The sequence below is a fragment of the Mirounga leonina genome, unplaced genomic scaffold (genome assembly GCF_011800145.1).
Source record: "Mirounga leonina isolate KUSES-001 unplaced genomic scaffold, KU_Mleo_1.0 Mir_125, whole genome shotgun sequence".
In the NCBI taxonomy this organism is placed as follows: Eukaryota; Metazoa; Chordata; class Mammalia; order Carnivora; family Phocidae; genus Mirounga; species Mirounga leonina.
This window is the reverse complement of record NW_023270305.1, coordinates 69,841,876-69,860,383: the sequence shown is the minus strand read 5'-3', so window position 1 is coordinate 69,860,383 and position 18,508 is coordinate 69,841,876. Positions and strand designations below refer to the sequence as shown.

The following is an 18,508-nucleotide window of genomic DNA, read 5'->3' as shown; positions in this document are numbered from 1 at the left end:
TGCCAGAGAGGGGGTGGAGGGGAGGAGAGGAGGAGAGGTATGTGAGAGGCTGCAAAGGGTGTGTGGATGGGAGGCGCACATAAGGTGGCTGTGGGGCACACGTGTGCCTGGTAGGGAAGCTCTAACAAAACAGCAAAGGTAATCCAGGCCTCATTCACACCACCCCCTGGCCTCCCTTCCCTGCCTGACTGCAGCTCCTCTAGCCGGGCCCCCACCCAGCAGAAACTTGCATGTCATGCTCCCTGAGGGACCCCCTTCTCACTACTTCAAGCAGCGCCTAGCGGGGACGGGCACGTTCTGCCTAGGGGGCCCTGTCTTTCCCTTCCCAGAGCACAGAGGCCAAATCCATCTGGACAGATCCTCGGACTCCTTCCAAGAGGAGCAAGGCGGCATGCTCACCCTCCCATTGACGGTGTCCAGAGACCGGGTCACAGGGGGCCGCTGGTCTGACTTCTCCTCCATCTGCCAGCCGATCACGGTGATGTTACCCACGCGGTCACTCTCCGCAGATCTGCCACGAGCAAAGTGCTTTGATAAGAGGCACTGTACCTGCGCTTCGTTTTCTGCTTAAATGCAAAGCTCAGCCACCCTGGGTCATTGGGCGGTCAGTCAGCCAGCATTCACTACATGCATAGGCTCCAGGGGAGGCAGACAAGGAAACTGTGAGAGCAGAGAGGAGGACTACAGCTGGGAGGGGACACAGCACCACAGAGAAGTGTAGATATGCTTGGGGTACGGTTGGAGGGGAAGAGCCAGTGCTTGCTTGGGAGGCGCCCATCAGCCCCTGGGCTAACCTCTGCCCCAGAGAGTGATGAGGACGCATCCCGGAAGCAGGACTGGAGAGCACCTTCTTCTGGCATTGAACCCCCTTCTGTTCCTTCCCACCCACCTTTAAGCTTTAATTACACCCAAGACCTAGGCCTGGACCCCAAGTAAGTGGAGGGTTTCCCAAAGCATCCCAAAGATGGTATGATACAGTTAATGCCACTCTACCCTGCTCAGCTTCATCCCTGAGACCCCTCAGGTTGGCTGCCAGCAGCCCGGGCCCATCCACTTCATCCAGGGAGGCCCCAGGGATACCCTAACACCTCAGGCCTTTTATTTACGGTGTCTGACTTAGCCAGGTTCTAAACTTTTATGTGGTCATATATACTGACAATTTCTTTTGTGGCTTTTTCTCACTGTTCTAATGCCTGGAGAAGGGCTTCCCCATGTTCTCTGCTCAAGAGTCCTATGTAGCCCCTCTTCAAAAGGAAGATGTCCATTTCTTATATTTAGCTCTGGTCCAACTAGAATTAGTTCTGGCGCATGATGTACCTGAATATTTTTCTCTAGCAGCCCTTTGCCCCACATGACCCCTTGCATTTTCTGTAAGACCAGTCCTTCCTGCTGAGGCAGGCTCCCTATGCACACTGAGGGCCGAGCAAGGCTCTCGCTCTGCCCAATGCCTGCGACTGCTTTCACCGTAGCTTTAGAATGGTGCACTGTCCAGCAGGTGATTAACCCTTGTCAAATTTCTTTTGCTATTTTGGACTATCTTCCCAACTTCTACATTATTTTGAAAAAAAGAACACCATGTGTTGGGGTTTCAGTGAGAACTGTCCCCGAAATGAATTTGGGAAGGGCTGATATCTTGACCTCTTTCATCTTCCTTTCAGGGATACAGTGGGGTTCCCCTTCCTTCCTTCCCTCCATAAATATTTATTGAGCACCAGGCTCTGCTCTAGGTGCTTAAGATACAGCAATGAAGCAAAGCAGACAAAAACCCTACTGCCTAGGAGATCATATTCTATTGGGGAGGGAAGAGATGATAGACAAAAATATTGAGTATTATCAGATATGTATCTAGGTTTTCCTTTAGGTCTGCATACAAGAGGGCTCATATTTCCTATGATGGGCTCTGATGGGCTGAGTTTTAATCTCACTCAAGTAAGCAACCACCTCCTCACTGACACCAGCCTTTGGGAGGGGGCTGGGCCCTCTCTGAGTGCAGGAAATGGGACCTCCCCCCATCTGTCCCTGGACCTCATAATTCTAGATCCTCTCAAGGGAGTAAAATTAAATACCAACCTTAGTGTTAAATGCAACCTATGATGCCTGTCCTGGAGCAGATCTTTGACAATGAATGTTCCAGAACCCAGTAAATACATCTGAGGAAGAGCGGGGAGAGAAGCCATTAGTACGCTTGCTTTGCCTCTGGTCCAAATACCAGGCCCCAGAGGAGTCCAGCAGGCTGGTTCCCACAACACATCTGACCCGTTCTCAGGAGCCCAATAGGGATGCTCAGGAAGAAATTCCTAAAGACGAATACATTTGGACATCAGTGACTTTGTGAGCAAAGTAGTGAAGTTAATCTTTGTTTACCTCTCACTCAGATGATTACAGAACTTAAAAAAAGGGAACAAAATCCCATGAACCATAATGTGTTACTTAACTGTTCCCTGAGATCGATCTTTGACATCATACACGGAGAGTTTGATTTGGGTCATCTGATTGATAAGAGAGTCTTGAAAGAAGGCAATACTGCTTAGAAATATAGGATTGTTGGTTCCCTAGAAGAGAAAGGAGAATAAAATCAGAATACAGAGTTGGCTTTTTCCAAGTAATTGCTTTGGAAACACACCAACACCTTCAAAATGAGACACTAGCCTTCTTACTGACTTGGATCAACACAAACACGGATGGTAGCCTAAATGGATGCCTACAAAACAAGCCCAAATCCTGCTTAGAGAAAGGACAGAGTAGTGTGACCTGCCTCGAAAGACGCAGCCACCACAGGCAGGCCAACCACACAGCCGCGCCCGCGGGCTCACTCTAAGAGCTGCTCGTTCACTGGAAGGGATCCTCTAAGAGTGAAACGAGCTGGATGTCCACGTTGTATTCTTGGTATCACCACTTCAGATGAGTGATGTATTTGGATCTCCTACTTTGGGTTGTTCCTTTAAGATGTACAAAGGCAGATGAGAGAAGAAATGAATGGCTTAAGTCGTTTCTTATTTCCAGAATCCCATGGTTAGAATAATTAAGAACTGACCTTTTTAAGGCTATCCTTTTCAAAAGACGAGCTGTGAGTTTCTAGCTCATAGGTGGCCATTTCCTAGCAGCTTAGCCCTGTCCCCAGAGCCCCATAACATATTCTCTTTCCCAGGCAGTGGTTAACTATCTCAGCCAAATGGTTGAGTTCCTGTTTGTGCGTGCTGTGGGTTCCATGCCTCCAGTTATGCTCCCTCTGTAGCTCCAGATCCAGGCTCTCAAGGTCTGCTGGACGGCCCCTCCTGGGCAGCCTGCTAGGACCGCAGCCCACCCAACCTCACCCTCCATCTGCCCTTAGTTAAGGCCATCTCTGGCTCTCTTCCCAAGGAGGCTACAAATGTCTGCTTTGGTGCCTCTTTCTCCATCATTCTCAACCACCTAGTGACAATGAACTGCTCCCACAAACCCACCTCCAGGGCCTGTCACATGCACCCTTTTATCCACTGCCAGTCAGGTCCTACACACTCCCCGCAAGTGACTATCAACTTAGGACCTCCCTGAAACACATCTAGTCAGGCGACTCCCCCCCAAAATGCTTGCACTGGCCCACTACAAACTCCTGGCCTGACGCTCAAGGCTTCTCTCCCTTGCTCCTCCACTTGGGCCTTTTGCACACACATAGCAGGATAAGGTTATTCTCCAAACCCACATGACGCTTTCCTGTTGCATGCCTTCGCGTGACTACCACAGAACTCTGGCGTGCTCTTCAACACATGGTCCCCAGACTGGCTGCATGGGCATCACCTGGGAGCTTGTGACAACTGCAGAGTCCTGGGCCCCAACCAGATCTCTTAAGTCAGAACTTCACTAAGCACCACCCGAGGTAGCCTCTCCAATCCTCAGAGCTAGAAGGGCCCCCACCTGCCATGTGCTGCCTTCCTCTCTCTACTCCACCCCTCCCGACACAGCTGTGTGGAGACAGACCACGCTCGCTGCCTCCCCACCCACAGGATGGGACCGGGCCTCCGAGGTGTTCGTATCATCCACGGCGCCCAGCACTGTGCTCCACGGTGCAGGCAGTGCTCAGCAGATGCTTAGAAAACAAAACTGTTGATCTGAACTTGGAAGTAAGTTCCCAAGAGAATGAAAAAGGGTGGCCTACATTCCAAAATGTAAAAGGGGGAAGAGGAGGAAATGCAGTTTAAGTTTGTTTGAGACTGCTAGGGAGGGGTTAATTCACAGAGACGCTCACATCACAGCCAAAATCCTGCACAATCTCGCACAGATCCTATACTCAGTGTCATAACTTACATACAGTGCTCAATTATCTAAAAGGAGTTTGTAAAACTCCCAAGGTGAATGCACAGCACTTAATTTAACGTAAAACGTAAATATAAAACACACAATGCAAAAGGATGTAATAAGAAAGCCAATAAAAATAGGGGTATGTCCAGTAAGAAGGCTGGTTAGTAGTTAACACTCTTGAAACTGTGATTAACGAACACAACTCTCCGAAAGCAGCCACCAAATGACAATGACAAGGAAGAATGGGCCCTTTACCTCTTAAGAGGCAACAACCTTGTAGGATCACTGTTCAAAGACAACCAGCCAATAGCTCATCAGTAACTGTAAAGGATATGGCAAATACAAACACCACGCAGATGAATGTGGAGAGAAACATCAATGTACCGAGGACCCGTGGAGTGCAGCTACCAGCGCTCAGGTCACCCGCAGCCCTCCCATGGAGGCTACAAACACGGCGCGAGCCCCTCGCACAGCTCAGGGTCGGAGCCAGCAGCACCCACCTCGATGATCTCCGTCTGCGCGTGTTTTGTCCAGAATGCCTGAGGAGGGGTGGTGACGCTCACTGCTACAAAACTATTTGGTTTTCGATCTAGTGATGGAGTATGCAACTCACTGCAAGCTATGGAATCAAGATGGGAAAGAAACAAGTCCTTTAAAATCAGCCTCTGGTTAGTTCTCGGTTCCAAGCACCCCCAGAGAAAGCAAAAAAAAAAAAAAAAAAAGTCAGTGCCACTAAGGGGATGGGACAATTACACTGTCAGTCATCATGTGGAGGTGATCTTTTACATTGGAAACAAGCTCTTCTCAATAGTCTAGTGGCAGCTGGTCCTTTTGCTTTCATAGTGCATTTCACAACAGATAGTGTGTTCAATTCAGAGGATCATTTTTCCTGTGGGTCCCCTCCCCCCATCCCCCACAATCCCCCCCGTCCCTCCCCCCTCTCCCCATCCCCCGACACCAGGACAGCAAGGCCCTAAGTGCAAGTGGAAGACTGACCTGCTCTGTGTCCACGGACTAGAACACAAAGCCAACAACCTCACATGGGGTCTGATCCATAATGTTGGACCTTAATAACTAACTGAGCTTCTAACCCGTTGAGCTATCCAGCCACAGAATCAAGACACAGCTATACATGCCTGCATCCTATGGCTGTGGTGACTAGCCCTGAGCCGTGGTGCCCTGCAGGTCTCTGTGTGGATGTGTGTTGGAAGCAAATTTAAAAATCTGTGGCAGCATTAACAAAGGCTTTTGTTTTTTTTAAAGACGTCATTGCTCATTTATTCTCCTTATAAGACTCTTACCAAATGCAAGATTACTAAAAATGTTACTTTTTGGAAGTAACAGTACCTTGTAGAACTGTTTTGGTTGCAAAGTTTATTGTACTAATAAGCATTCTGAAATAGATAAGACTCAGATCATTCTAACACAGGAGTGACCCACAAGAAAAACGATCCCATTTCACTGAATCGAACACATTATCTGTTGTGAAATGCACCATGAAAGCCAAAGGACCCACTGCCATTAGACTATGATATGCTATTGATTGTAAGACACTTTTTGATTAAATAGATAGTAAAACAGAAAAAAACCCACACATCTCAGAACTGATGAAATACATAGTAAATCGAAGTTCAACACTGGTAGAAACAACTGCCTTTTTTGGAGGAGCAATAATGCTCCCCAGACTGCTGCAAGTCTCTGGTCAGTTTCCAGAAATCTCAAACAACTGACTACGACCATTTCTGCCAGTGTTCTCAGTGCCTTTACAGAGGAGAGGATCTTTGGAGGTCCTTACTCTGCCATGCCTGCCCTCATCATTCCCAATTTTTTAAATGCTCACTGGTGATTTAAAATACAGAAACTGATTTTTGCTTCTGAAAAATAATTTTAGTTCTCTCTCCATTTGTATTATCTTCTCATGTGCCTTTATGAATTTTCACTATTTATTGGATATAATAAAATACAACGAGCTTAGGTTTTTAATTCAATTAGTTTTGACAATCATATGCACCTCTGCAACCATCACCAAAATAAGATGGAGAACTCCTTTAAAACATGAGACTAGAAATATCCCCCTCATACTTCCCAGTCAATTCCCCAGCCTCTGCAACAAATTTCTGATTTCCATCACTTTTGGCTGTTCCTGAATCTACGTTGTTGTATGTACTGATAATCACTCTTTTTTTAATTGATGAGTTAGATTCCATTGTATGAATGTATCAAAATTTATTTATCCATTCTGTTAATGGACGTTGGGTTGTTTCTGGTGGTGAACGATTGTAAATAAAGGTGCTAAAAACATTCCTGTTTATGGCTTTTTGTGGACGTGGATTTTCATTTCTTTTGCGTAAGTACCTAAGAGTGACATTTCTAGGTTATAGCGGAGGATATGTTTAACTTTGCAAGATGCTAACAGTTTTCTAAGGTAGTTGCACCACTTTATAATCCCATCAGCAATGGATCTGAGTTCCTGTTGTTCTGCATCCCCGCCAACATTTGGTAGGGTTAGTCTTTGTTTTATAGTTTTCTGATGGATGTGTTTGAATTTGCACTTCCATGATGATTAATGATGCAAAGCATTTTTTCACTACGTGCTTGTTGTTCCTTTTTATAACTTCTTTTGTCAAGAGTCTGCTTGAGTTTTTTTGCTCATTTTTAAACTGAATTGTTGACTTTTTTATTGTTGATTTATGAGTATTTTATTCTGGACCTGTTCTTTCTCAGGTATATGTGTTGTGAATATTTTTTCCCAGTCTGTGGTTTATCAATTTATTTTCTTACAGATCTTCAGCTTTGTTTGTTTTAGACTTTTAGTCTTAGGAAGTGATAGACAGGAAAACTGTCCCTCCCTCCAAAAAAGTGTCCACATCCTAATCCCTGGAACCTGTGAATATATTACATTACAGGCACTATGGCTGTGAGTAAGGTCATGAACCTTGATAAGGGGAGATTATTCTGCATTATTGGTGTGGGCTTAACCACACAAGCTCTTAAAAGTAGCAGAGGAAGGTGGAAGGGTGAGTCAGAAAGATGTGACTATGGGGAAAAAAGGCAGGAGAGATTCAAACCATGAAAGGCATTCCACCTGCCATTGTTGGCTTTGAAGACGGAGGAAGAGGGTCACAAACCAAGGAATGTGAGCAGCTTTAATAAATGAGAACCAGCTTCACCTGGCTGCTAGCAAAGAAATGGGGACCTCAGTCCTAAAACCACACATACACACACCAAAAAACCCTGAATTCTGCCAACAATATGAAGAGCAAAGAAACAAATTCTCCCCTGGCGCCCCCGGAAAAGACTGTAGCCCTGCTGACACTTTGATTTTGGTGTTGTAAGACTCCAAGCAGAGACATCACTGAACCCACTGGATTTTTGACATAAGCAAACTATAAGATAATAAGTTTGTGTTGTTTCAAGGTGTTCAATCTGTGGTAATCTGTTACGGCAGGGATAGCAAACCAAAGCACAGAGTTAGGACTTTTTGCACTCTGTCCAAGAAATCTTTGCCTACCCTGAGGTTGGGAGTGACCCTCTGTTTTCTTCTAGAAGCTTTAACGCTTTGTTTATTTTTAAGGTTCTCTTCTATTTCTTCTGCTAGGTCTGCCTCAGCAGGAGTCAGGGATTTGACCATTTCACTTGCTCCCCCTCCTTTAAGCTATGTGTTTAAGTGACTGAGGGCCTGGTTTTTCTCAGCTCGCCCCTTCATCACGTGTGGGTTCTTAACACCCACGTGAAGCTGGAACATTTGGGTCTCTCAAGCACAAGTGACAGCAGACAGAATGAGGTATAACAGGTGGCCAAAGCCGGGAAGATGGGTGTCAGGTTAAGGGCTAATGGGCTAAGTGCCACCTTCAGAACACACCCTCCTATAGGTAACCGCTCTCCAGCCCCAACCCCCAGCCAGCTCAGGCTAAGTCTCACTCAGTGTTTATTCCTAGCCCAAGGGCCACGGCTTCCAAGACGCTTCCCCTCAGCAGCCCACAGTCACATGTCCTGTCTGTCGCTTACATTGCTTTGGCAAACTTCCAGAGAAGCCATGAGTCTCTGGCACGTAGGCCTTGTCTCTCCAACCAAATCATCTGTAATCCCAGCTGGGTAAGTGCTGTCGACGAGGCAAAGCAGTAAAATGTATTTTAAGTACATATCCATTGACTCGGCAATTCTGTATCCAAGTGTTTATCCCAAGGAAATAATCAGCAAAACGTGTTAATGATCTATGTACAAGTATGTTCACCGTGGTGGTGTTATTAATGGCAAATTGGAAAGAACCTAAAATGTCTGACAACAGGAAATGGGTTACAATAAATATGGTGCAGCCACACAGTAGAGTCTACATAGGCATCCAAAGTGATGGGGCAGATCCCGTGTTTATTACAACGAAAAGATGCCCATGACATTCTGTCACATGAAAAAAAAACATGTTAAGAATACTAGCATGACATGGGGTGCCTGGGTGGCTCAGACGGTTAAGCGTCTGCCTTCGGCTCAGGTCATGACCCCAGGGTCCTGGGATCGAGCCCCGCATCGGGCTCCCTGCTCAACGTGGAGTCTGCTTCTCCCTCTGCTCTTCACCCTACTTGTGTTCTCTCTCGTTCTCGCTCTCTCAAATAAATAAAGTCTTTTAAAAAAAGAATACTAGCATGACATTTTTGTAGATAATCCCATCACTTCCACAGGCAAAAAATCATTAAAAATTCTGTAGAGCACTGGGTGGGTGTAAAAAAATATTTCTGGAAGGATCTACACCAAAATGCCAACTGTGATTATCTCTCTCTGATAGGGTATTCCTTTCCTCTGACATTTTCTCTATTACAGGTTTTAAAATGAGCACTTTTTAATTTTAAACTTAAGATAAAATATTTGACTATTCAATCCTGGGCGACTATTCAATCCTGGGCTCCTGTTCCTCCTTTTTTTTTTTTTTCATTGTGGTAAAAATCACTTAAAATAAAACTTCAAGCTGTTTCTTCCCATGTGCCTCATTCAAATGGCTATCATACTGTCCTTGATTTGCCAGAATCAGAACTATCCTGATTTCTGTCACAGGGGTGAAGATTTTTACCGATGTGACATCAACTCTAATCCTGTCTCTACACTCAATCAGTTTAGTGGGAATTTTGTTGTTGTTGTTGTTGTTAAATCCATGTTCTGCATTAGTAAAGCTCAGTGAATATTATTACGAGCCAAGGGGGGTTTTCTTCACTTCTCTCCTGTGTTAGGCCCTGTTTCCTGGGTCCCACGTCTTCCTTTTTCTCAATTTGCTCCCTCTTTTCGGTGGAACATATCCTCCACTCGCTTCCAGAGAAAGGATGTGGGAGAAGTAAGTTTGAGAGTCTGCAAAGCTGAAATAAGTTTCTTTCTCCCCTCACATCTGACTGAGTGTCTGGCTGAGTAGAGAATCCCAGATTATAAATATCTTCCCAGGTACATTAAAGGGCTCCTCCCCGTCCTCAAGTTCCCAGGGTCGCTGAGAATCCCCTCCGCACTAGTTTGACCCTGATCCTTGGATAGGACCTCTTTTGTTTCTTTCCCCCTTTCTCGAAGTTTTAGGATCTTCATTTTATTCCCAGTGCTCTGAAATTTCTTCAGGACATGCCTTGTTCTGGGGCTTTTCAATCATTATGCTGGGCCCTGGTAGGCATTTTTGGAAACACACTTTTCAGCTCTGACAGATTTCTTATCTTATTTCTTGGTAATTCTCTCCCTTCCACCCTTTTCTGTTTCCTCCTATAAATGTTGGGCCTCTGAATTTGCTAATTTTCCATTTCAATTTCTCTTCCATTTTCTATTTTGCTTTAAAATTTTTACTTTGGGGAATAATTCTTTAAATATCTTCCAACGTTTTTTGACTTTTTAATGTATTTTTTTAAAGTCATATCTTAAATGTCTAAGATTGCCCTTGTTCTTCAATTTTTTTTTTTAACAGCATCCTGTTCTTATGTTACAAGTATGCCATCTTCTCTTGAGGATATAAATTATAATTTTTTGACGTTTTCTTCTACTTCAATGTCTGCGTTTCTTCCAAGTTCTGTTTTTTCCTGCTTCTTCTTTCATGTGTGGGCCTTTCACAAAGGCCTTTAATCTTTAACCATTCTTACATTTTGTTTTAAATCAAATTTGAGGTATTTATATATAAAATGTGCCCATTTTAAGTGTAGAGCTCAATGAGTTTTGACAAGCGTTTACATCCATATAACCACCACAGTCAAGATATAAAGAACATTTCCATCGCCCAAAGGGTCCCCTGTGCTCTTTCCAGTCAGTCCTCATCAGCACTCCTGGACAACCAGCTGATGGGTCTTCTGTCATTGTGGATTAGTCTTCCTGAGTTCCACATAAACAGAATCATAAATACACATCTGAATATGGCTTCTTCCACTCTGCACAATGCTTCTGAGATTCATCCACATATGTATCAGTACCTCATTCCTTTTCCTTGCTGGGTGGTACTCCATTGTATGCATGTACCATAGTGAATTCTGCTGATGGATATGTGGGTTGTTTCCAGTGTTGGCTATTATGAATCAAGCTACAGTCAGCATGCATGTACCAATCTTTATATGCACAGAAGAATGCCCATTCATTTTTAAGAATGAGGTATCAGAAGGCTGAGTGTGAGGGTGGGCTGGATGGTCTCCACTATAGTGCCTGGGTAGCTGGCTGGCCTACTTTCCGCTGGGGTCCAGAAAGCCGGCATCTGCCTCTTTGCGGGGAGTGGCAGTGAGTGGTTGACTTTCTCCAGAGTGAGAGCCTCCTGCCTGGAAGAATAAGCCTGGCCAAATTAGGATAAGAGGAAGAAGGCTGGGGAGGGCCAAGTAGGGAGTTTGTTATTCAGTAGACTTCTGGCCCTTTACCATGCTCTCCTCTGTGCTGATGGACCTCAGCCCAAAGCCTCTCTGCCTCCCAAGTTTCTTACGAGAATAACCACCAGTCCCTGCAGGACTGAGAGAATATGGTGGGAATCTGAACCCCAAACTCTTCCTTACACAAACTTTCCAATAAGCCCCTGCTTTAGTCTCTGAACTCCCCAGTATCTTTGGGACAAATCCACCTACCCTCACAGACAAGCAGGTTGTGACCACACTCCTCTCCATCTGCTCCCTCCTCCTCATGGGTTACATTTTGGGGGTTCCAGAAATGTCTCACTGCACAGAGTGTGTGTTTCTGTTTCTTATTCTTCCTGGCATTTGAGATGATTTAAGACAAGGGGGTGGAAATAAGTTCACTCTTCTCTTGTGAAACTGGAAGTCCTTGAGTTAGTACTACAATTTGTGAAGAGCAAGAAAGCTCTAGGTTGGGAGTGGGCAGCTGTGGGAATCCCAGTAGGGTTACAGGCTGCTTCCCCCAACCCCCTGTTCCCAGTTCACAATGTAGGACTCCCTCCCACTACAGAACTAGCCAGCTAGCCAGGGTTGGGAAACCCTCTGAATTTGTTTAGGGACATTCAGTCTGAAATGGGGATGTTTTCAAAGTTTAGTATTAATTTGATAATAATGCCCTTACATTTTTAAGGATTTTTGTCATTAGTCAAAGTTGTTTGTCTGATTTTGCTTTGTTTTAAGCACCATAATCTTCGTTGTCTCTCAAATGGTAACACCCCTTATAGCACATGAGGAAACTGGTCCGGCAAGGTCAAGCAGCAGGTTCAAGGCCATGCAGTTAGTTTGTGGCATGGTCTGGACTAGAATCCCAGTTATCTGACTCTTGAGGAGGTGCTCCTTTTATGTCATACCACCTCCTGGACACCACGGCCAGGCCACGGGCCAGTGCTGATCACCACCCAGGGGATGAGGGAAGGGGAGGGGAACACAGGATAGTGTCAGGCTCCAGAGGAAAACCGTCTGCGGCTGACCCCACCAGGCACTCCGACCTTCTGGGTAAGCCACAGTAATGCTGTGCTTCCCTGATCCCAGAGCCAGCACATTCTACTACAGTTTCTTAGGACAACTTTAGGGATTCAAGCCGGTATTTAGGACATTCTGACACTGCCCGAGAGGGAAAGCGCTAGCTGTCATTGCCTCCATCATTCCCAGAGCAGGGAACAAGGGCTAGACAGCAAAACTCAACCGCACAGGCCTTATGGCTGGGGCTGACAACACTGGCCCTGAGCCAGTTTTCCCACCCCTCCAGCCCTCCCCTAGGAGTAGGGAAGCCGTCCTTGCAGCTCTTGGGTGCTTACCTCCCACCCCCCCACCACGGCCAGCCTGGAGGGAACGTATGCTGAGGAGACCCAAGGCCTATGGGCCCCAGGTTCCCTCCCACACACGGGACATGCACACCTGCCTCATGGCTTCATCTCAGAAACACTTCGGCAGCAACAAGTTCTCGGATACAAATTCATGTCAGGGTCCAGTTTTTGTTTTTAAGCAACATACATTTTAAAACAAACAAAAAATTCAAAAAGATACCTACCTAAGCTGAATTCTAAAATGGGCTCATCTGGATCTTGTATATTTCCTGAATAAAAAAGAAATGATGAGGGGGAGGGGGCAGAATCACCCTTAATAAACTTTTCCTTGCATTTAGATTTTATTCAAAAGACCCAACATTCGACTCCCCCCCCCACCAGTAACTATTACATGGGATAATTTCTTCATTTTCTAAACATTTTGCCTCTGAGAGTCCTAAGAAGTCTCAGACTCCAAGACCAAACCACCCCCCTTCCTCAGCTCTGCACACCCCCCAACAAGGAGGGCTTTGATCATGGCCTGGACACTTGCATAACAGGCACTTGCCAGACGGGCACGGTGGACATTCCCATATCACCTACTGGCAAATGAGCCCTGGGGGTGCCCACCCTAGCTGGAAAACTGCCAGCAGTCAGACTGCAATGGAAGCAGTTCCCAGGAAGAGGGCTGACAGTCCCTCCCTCCCCCAATCCCTGATTCATCCAGAAGAATGCCATAGCAGGGTGCCCTCCAGCCCGGGGCAGTCACTGGGGGCTCATTCTGGTTGTCTGCAGGGGACTCCAGGAGGCAGGCAAGGCCCTCTCAGCACTGCTATAGTGCGGGACCTGTGTCTGGTGACCTTGCCCCAGGAACCTGGAGCAGGCCCCGTGAGGCTCACCGGCCAGAGAGAGGCCCAGCATGTCGGCTGCCACATCAATGGTGGAAGCCCGCTGCATCGCACGGGCCCTGGCGCCATGGCGAGGGCTGTGCTCTCTTGCTGTCATGATGTCATTGGTGATGATGTGCTTCCTGTTCCTGGGTCAGACCACGCCTGATTCCCCGGGAAGTGCTGTCACCAAGCCTTAGTCCCCTAAGGTGGCAGTAGTCCTGAGAAAGAGGCACAAACACTGGTAAGAAACACAGGGACACTGACTGAGAGACCGTGCTCTCGTGGAGAGAGTATGTGCCTAACACGGGCAAGTGAAGAGCCAGGGGTGGAGAGTCTGATGATCTAAGCCCCTTCTAGTGACCTCTTCCTCTACACTCTCCAACACTCACAAGTGCCACCAACACATATGCCCATGGAATCATGTAAGGAAATCATGTTCTCTTCAACGAAGACATGCCACATTAAATGATGGTTTAGATATAATGATAAAAGATGGCTCTTGAAATTTTCTCCTTTGTTTTATTATGCTCTTCTGTTCACAAGCTCATAGAATCTGTAAAATTAAATCAATTCACCTCTGTCAGAAGGATATGAGATGCATGAAGAGGTCTACCCCCAATGGCTATGACAGCATGGTGGAACATTGGAGAGACAAAGGCACATGTCTCCAACCTGCTCTCTTTCTTCCCAGAGCTACAGAAACCTCACCTGTGTCTTGGGCTTGGGCTTGGGCTTGCCTTCCTACAATACATGTGCGTGTAATCTATGCCTGACTAAAGTGGATAGTGCTGTGTGCGATGGATAAAGAAGTCTCTGGCAAAGTGCCACCACGCACTGAATCAGATGCCCTGCAAGGCACATAACACACATTGTACTCTAAGAAGTGGGTTAAGCAGCAAGAAGTGAGTTTCATGTTTTTCTAGCCCTCTATGTGACAATTCCTGCTGTCTCTAGAGGAACCAACCTTTAGAAGTGAAGATAATTAGACTGTACAATAAGGCTGGTTTAAAACACTCCTTACAAAGGCCTCCATGTATCCAGGCACTCTTGTCTTCTCAAAGTGTGTCAACACCTGTGCCCCCAAAGGGCATCTGTTCCCACTCTTGAGTTAATATTCACCCAACAACTTACTGGACATGTTTGTTCTTGGACCAGTTGAGACACGTGGCATTTCTTCATAGAAGCACGTCCAAATCCATCATCTAAAAATAGAAAATTATAAACTTAACAAGCTAGTCAAACACCAGTTCTTGAGAATGCATATTATAATATTCATGTTATACTTTTAATGTGTAGACATATGGGGAAGCCAAGAGCTACTATAAGTTCCTTTGAGTTCCACAAAACAATCTAACCTTTTGGCTCAAAAGTAAAGGTTTTGCTGAAGCCCAAAAGAATGAGAAACAGGAAGTGCACATTCCCATTCACCCCCCCCCCAGGAGTGATCCGGGGAACATGGACCAGCTCTAAAGCACCCACAGTGCGGCTGGGATGTGGCTGAGGAAAAATGAGGAGAGAAGAATCTGAGTCCCAGGCGTCCTTGCTCACAAATGTCAGGCTCTGGAAGAAGCTGTGGGGCCCCTCTGAGACTCTGCTTTCCAGTGTCTGAGATGAGGCTAGTGGTACCCATCTCACAGGGCTGCAGTGAGAACTAAATGTGCAAAAACAGAACAGGGATCTGCCCTGCTGTGGCTGCCTGGCCCTTGGGTGCCTTCCTGTGGAGCAGAATACCCAGGCTCCAACTCAGTCCTGGGGGACAGTCAGAGTGGACCTCAGGACCCAGCATGTGAGCTACCTGAAATTGCTGGAGTCTGGGGTATAGACAACAGGCAGAGCAGTGTGCTTGGCCCTCAGGCAAACTCAGTTTCTCTTGCAGGCTGAGCTCCTATCCCTCCCACTGGAGCACCTAGGGATCTGTAGCCTGGGCACCTCAGCAGAGAGGGCAGTGGCCCGGCTGGGGAGTCACAGTAAAAGTCTCCAAGGGGAAGACTCACCAGTTTGCGGACATCAAAAGGCACACAGAGTCAAAATATGCAATGAAAATGGTAAAGACAGGGAAACTACTTGCAGTACTAATATCCGAAATTTATAGTAATGCTTGTACAAATGGACAAAAAAAACTCACTAAAAATGCAAGTAGCAAAGGTATGAATTCATAAAAGAGGAATATAGGTCGTAAACGTTTTGGAAAAGTGACCAAACTCATTCCTAATAATTAAAGGAATGCTAAATACTCCTATATTCACCTAAAATAGTCTTCCAAGAGAGGTTTGTTTGTTCTTCTCATGAGAATATGCTTTGTTGGCAGACCTAGGGGAAACTCTATAGGATTCCTCTATATTGCTGATAATATTTTAAAGTAGAACATGCATTTCAGAAATTTATTTATCAAATTATTTATCACATCATTTATCAAAATTTATAAACAAAAACAAAATTCTTGCCAACAGGCCAAAGATGTTTATTGTAGCATTGTTTGTAATGACAAACACTGGAACCGATCTAAATGCCCGGCTACATGTAAGTGCATTCTGGAACATCTATAAGATGCACTATTACATGCCTGTTTAAATGATTATGATAGGGGCACCTGGGTGGCTCAGTCTTTAAGCGTCTGCCTTTGGCTCAGGTCATGATCCCAGGGTCCTGGGATCGAGCCCGGTATCGGGCTCCCTGCTCTGTGGGAGGCCTGCTTCTCCCTCTCCCACCCCCCTGCTTCTGTTCCCTCTCTCGCTGTGTCTCTCTGTCAAATAAATAAATAAAAATCTTTAATTAAAAAAAATGATCAGGATAAAGTTAATCAACACATGACAATTTCTTTGACCTCCTTAGGGATCAGGAAACCACTAATTATAACCACGGGATACCTCTGTACACTCATTAGAATAATTAAAATGGAGGAAAAAAGACAATACCAAGTCTTGGTGAGGATGTGGAAGAAACGGAACCCCGAGACACTGCTCATGGAGGGTAAAATGGCGCAGCCACGCTGAAAGACTGGCAGTATCTACCCAAGCTGAACACACACCTCCACCGTGAGCCAGTACGCAGCTCAGAGTGGAATTGCTAACAGAAATGTATATGTATGTTCACAAAGGTATAAAGAACATTTAGAGCATAACGTTCATAACAGTCAAACACCGGCAACAATCCAGACGTCCATCAGCTGTAAACGAAACAACATAGATGGCTTTTAGAAACGATGTCAAGGGGGAAAGCCAGTCACATGAGCGCATATCTAGGCAATTCTATTTCTACAAAGTTCAAGCACAGGCCAAACGAGTTCGAGGTGTTAGAAGTCAGGACAGCGGTATCTTTGAGGGGTGAGTACTGACTGGGTAGAGCACGTGGGGCCGGAGGAGGCCTGTGGGCTCTGGTAATGCTCTGTCTCCTGTTTTGGGTGCTGATTTCAAGACTGAATTTACTGTGTAAAAATTTTTTGAGCTGGACATGATTTTTTATACTTCAATAAAAAGCTTAATTATTTTAATGACTATAATAAAGACAACAGCATGAAGAAATGTTTATGTCAGCTCTGCGCCATGTTCCTAATGAAATATTCTACCTGTGTTCTGGTCACAGTTATTTAAAAAGATAGGACACAGGGCGCCTGGGTGGCTCAGTCATCAAGCGTCTGCCTTCAGCTCAGGTCGTGATCCCAGGGTCCTGGGATCGAGTCCCACATGGGGCTCCCTGCTCAGTGGGAAGCCTGCTTCTCCCTCTCCCACTCCCCCTGCTTGTGTTCCCTCTCTCGCTGTCTCTCACTCTCCGCTGAAAACTAAATAAATCTCAAAATAAATAAATAAATAAGATAGGACACAGATTGGGGTGCCTGGGTGGCTCAGTTGGTTAAGCGCCTGACTCTTGATTTTGGTTCAGGTCATGATCTCAGGATTGTGAGATCAAGCCCTATGTTGGGCTCTGTGCTCAGCAGGGAGTCTGCTTGAGATTCTCTCTCTCTCTCTCCCCCCCTGCCCCTCCCCCTTTCTCTCTCTTTCAAATAAATAAACAAAAAAATTTTTTTTAAAGATTTTATTTATTTATTTGACAGAGAAAGACACAGCAAGGGAGGGAACACAAATGGGGAGTGGGAGAGGGAGAAACAGACTCCCCGCCGAGCAGGGAGCCCGATGCGGGACTTGATCCCGGGACTCCAGGATCATGACCTGAGCCGAAGGCAGTCGCTTAACCAACTGAGCCACACAGGCGCCCTAAGTAAACAAATTTTAAAAAGAAAAAAAAGATAGGACACGAGGGAAAGAGCCAGCAGGAGACCACATGGGGAAGAAGCAGTATTTGGGGGTGTGACCATGGGGAACTGGTCCCTTTCTTAGCTTCAGATCATCCTCTTGCGGGACTGGCCACCCCATGCTGGCCAGAGGCAGAGGCGGCACCCTGCGTGTGAATCAGCTTGAGGAAGGAGCCATTCTTTCTGAGCTTCTTCCCAGTGTGTCTCCAGCATATTCCACTGCCCTGCCTGGCTGCCCGGCTCAGCCTGTAGCGAGGCTGTGGTAACTCCCCTGCACCTGGGCCAGTGCAGACGTGCCACCCGACAGAAGGCAACTGTACCCCGACTACCTGCCAGTCCAAGGGAGGCTCCCAAATGTCCTCCCCTTGCAGGGCCCCTGCCCCTAGGAGGGCGGAGGGCATTACAGGCGTGGTGGGGTCCTGGGGATAGAAATGCTTAAAGGGGAACATCTACAGACTAATTTTACATTGATCGAGTTCACAGACCAGAGAAGCTTTTGGGTCAAGAGGACCTCAGAAGCCACTTCATGGTTATCTGGGGCATTTAATTAGGATCTGCAATTTAAATCATCAAGATCCAGAACATGGATCTGATCTGCGCCGCTGAACTCGATTTTCCTTATTAGTCTCATTAATTTAAAGTAATTCACCAAGGATTCTTATATTCCCAAGGTCCCTGGTTTTCCTCTTGGCCCCATTTGAAGACCAGAGCTCATTAGGAAGAAAAACTGCACTTCCATCTAAGAGGACAGATAGTGTGTGGGAGTTGTTCAGGGGACTGGAATTTTTTTCTTGGGGGCAAGAACAAAGAAAGAAGCAAGAACCCATGAAACTAACTGCCTCTTCTCACTCTGTGAGAGATGTGTGACCCTTTCTGACAAGAGGACACAGATCATCAACTCCATAGCAAACCTGGTCATGGCCC

The 18,508-nt window shown here is 46.1% G+C and overlaps 1 protein-coding gene across 1 annotated transcript in view; it reads right to left on the bottom strand.

The window, feature by feature from the left end:
* Window positions 1-18,508, bottom strand: part of INPP4A (inositol polyphosphate-4-phosphatase type I A) — a 70,410-nt gene that overhangs the window by 45,537 nt on the left and 6,365 nt on the right. Inside the window, exons 2-8 of the mRNA XM_035001732.1 lie at window positions 14,467-14,537; window positions 13,345-13,553; window positions 12,691-12,735; window positions 4,779-4,897; window positions 2,436-2,552; window positions 2,071-2,150; window positions 400-511 (exon numbers count right to left, since the gene is read on the bottom strand). Of these exons, the coding sequence (XP_034857623.1) occupies window positions 400-511; window positions 2,071-2,150; window positions 2,436-2,552; window positions 4,779-4,897; window positions 12,691-12,735; window positions 13,345-13,450 (579 nt within the window). The 5' untranslated portion in view covers window positions 13,451-13,553; window positions 14,467-14,537. The remainder of the gene's footprint in view (window positions 1-399; window positions 512-2,070; window positions 2,151-2,435; window positions 2,553-4,778; window positions 4,898-12,690; window positions 12,736-13,344; window positions 13,554-14,466; window positions 14,538-18,508) is intronic.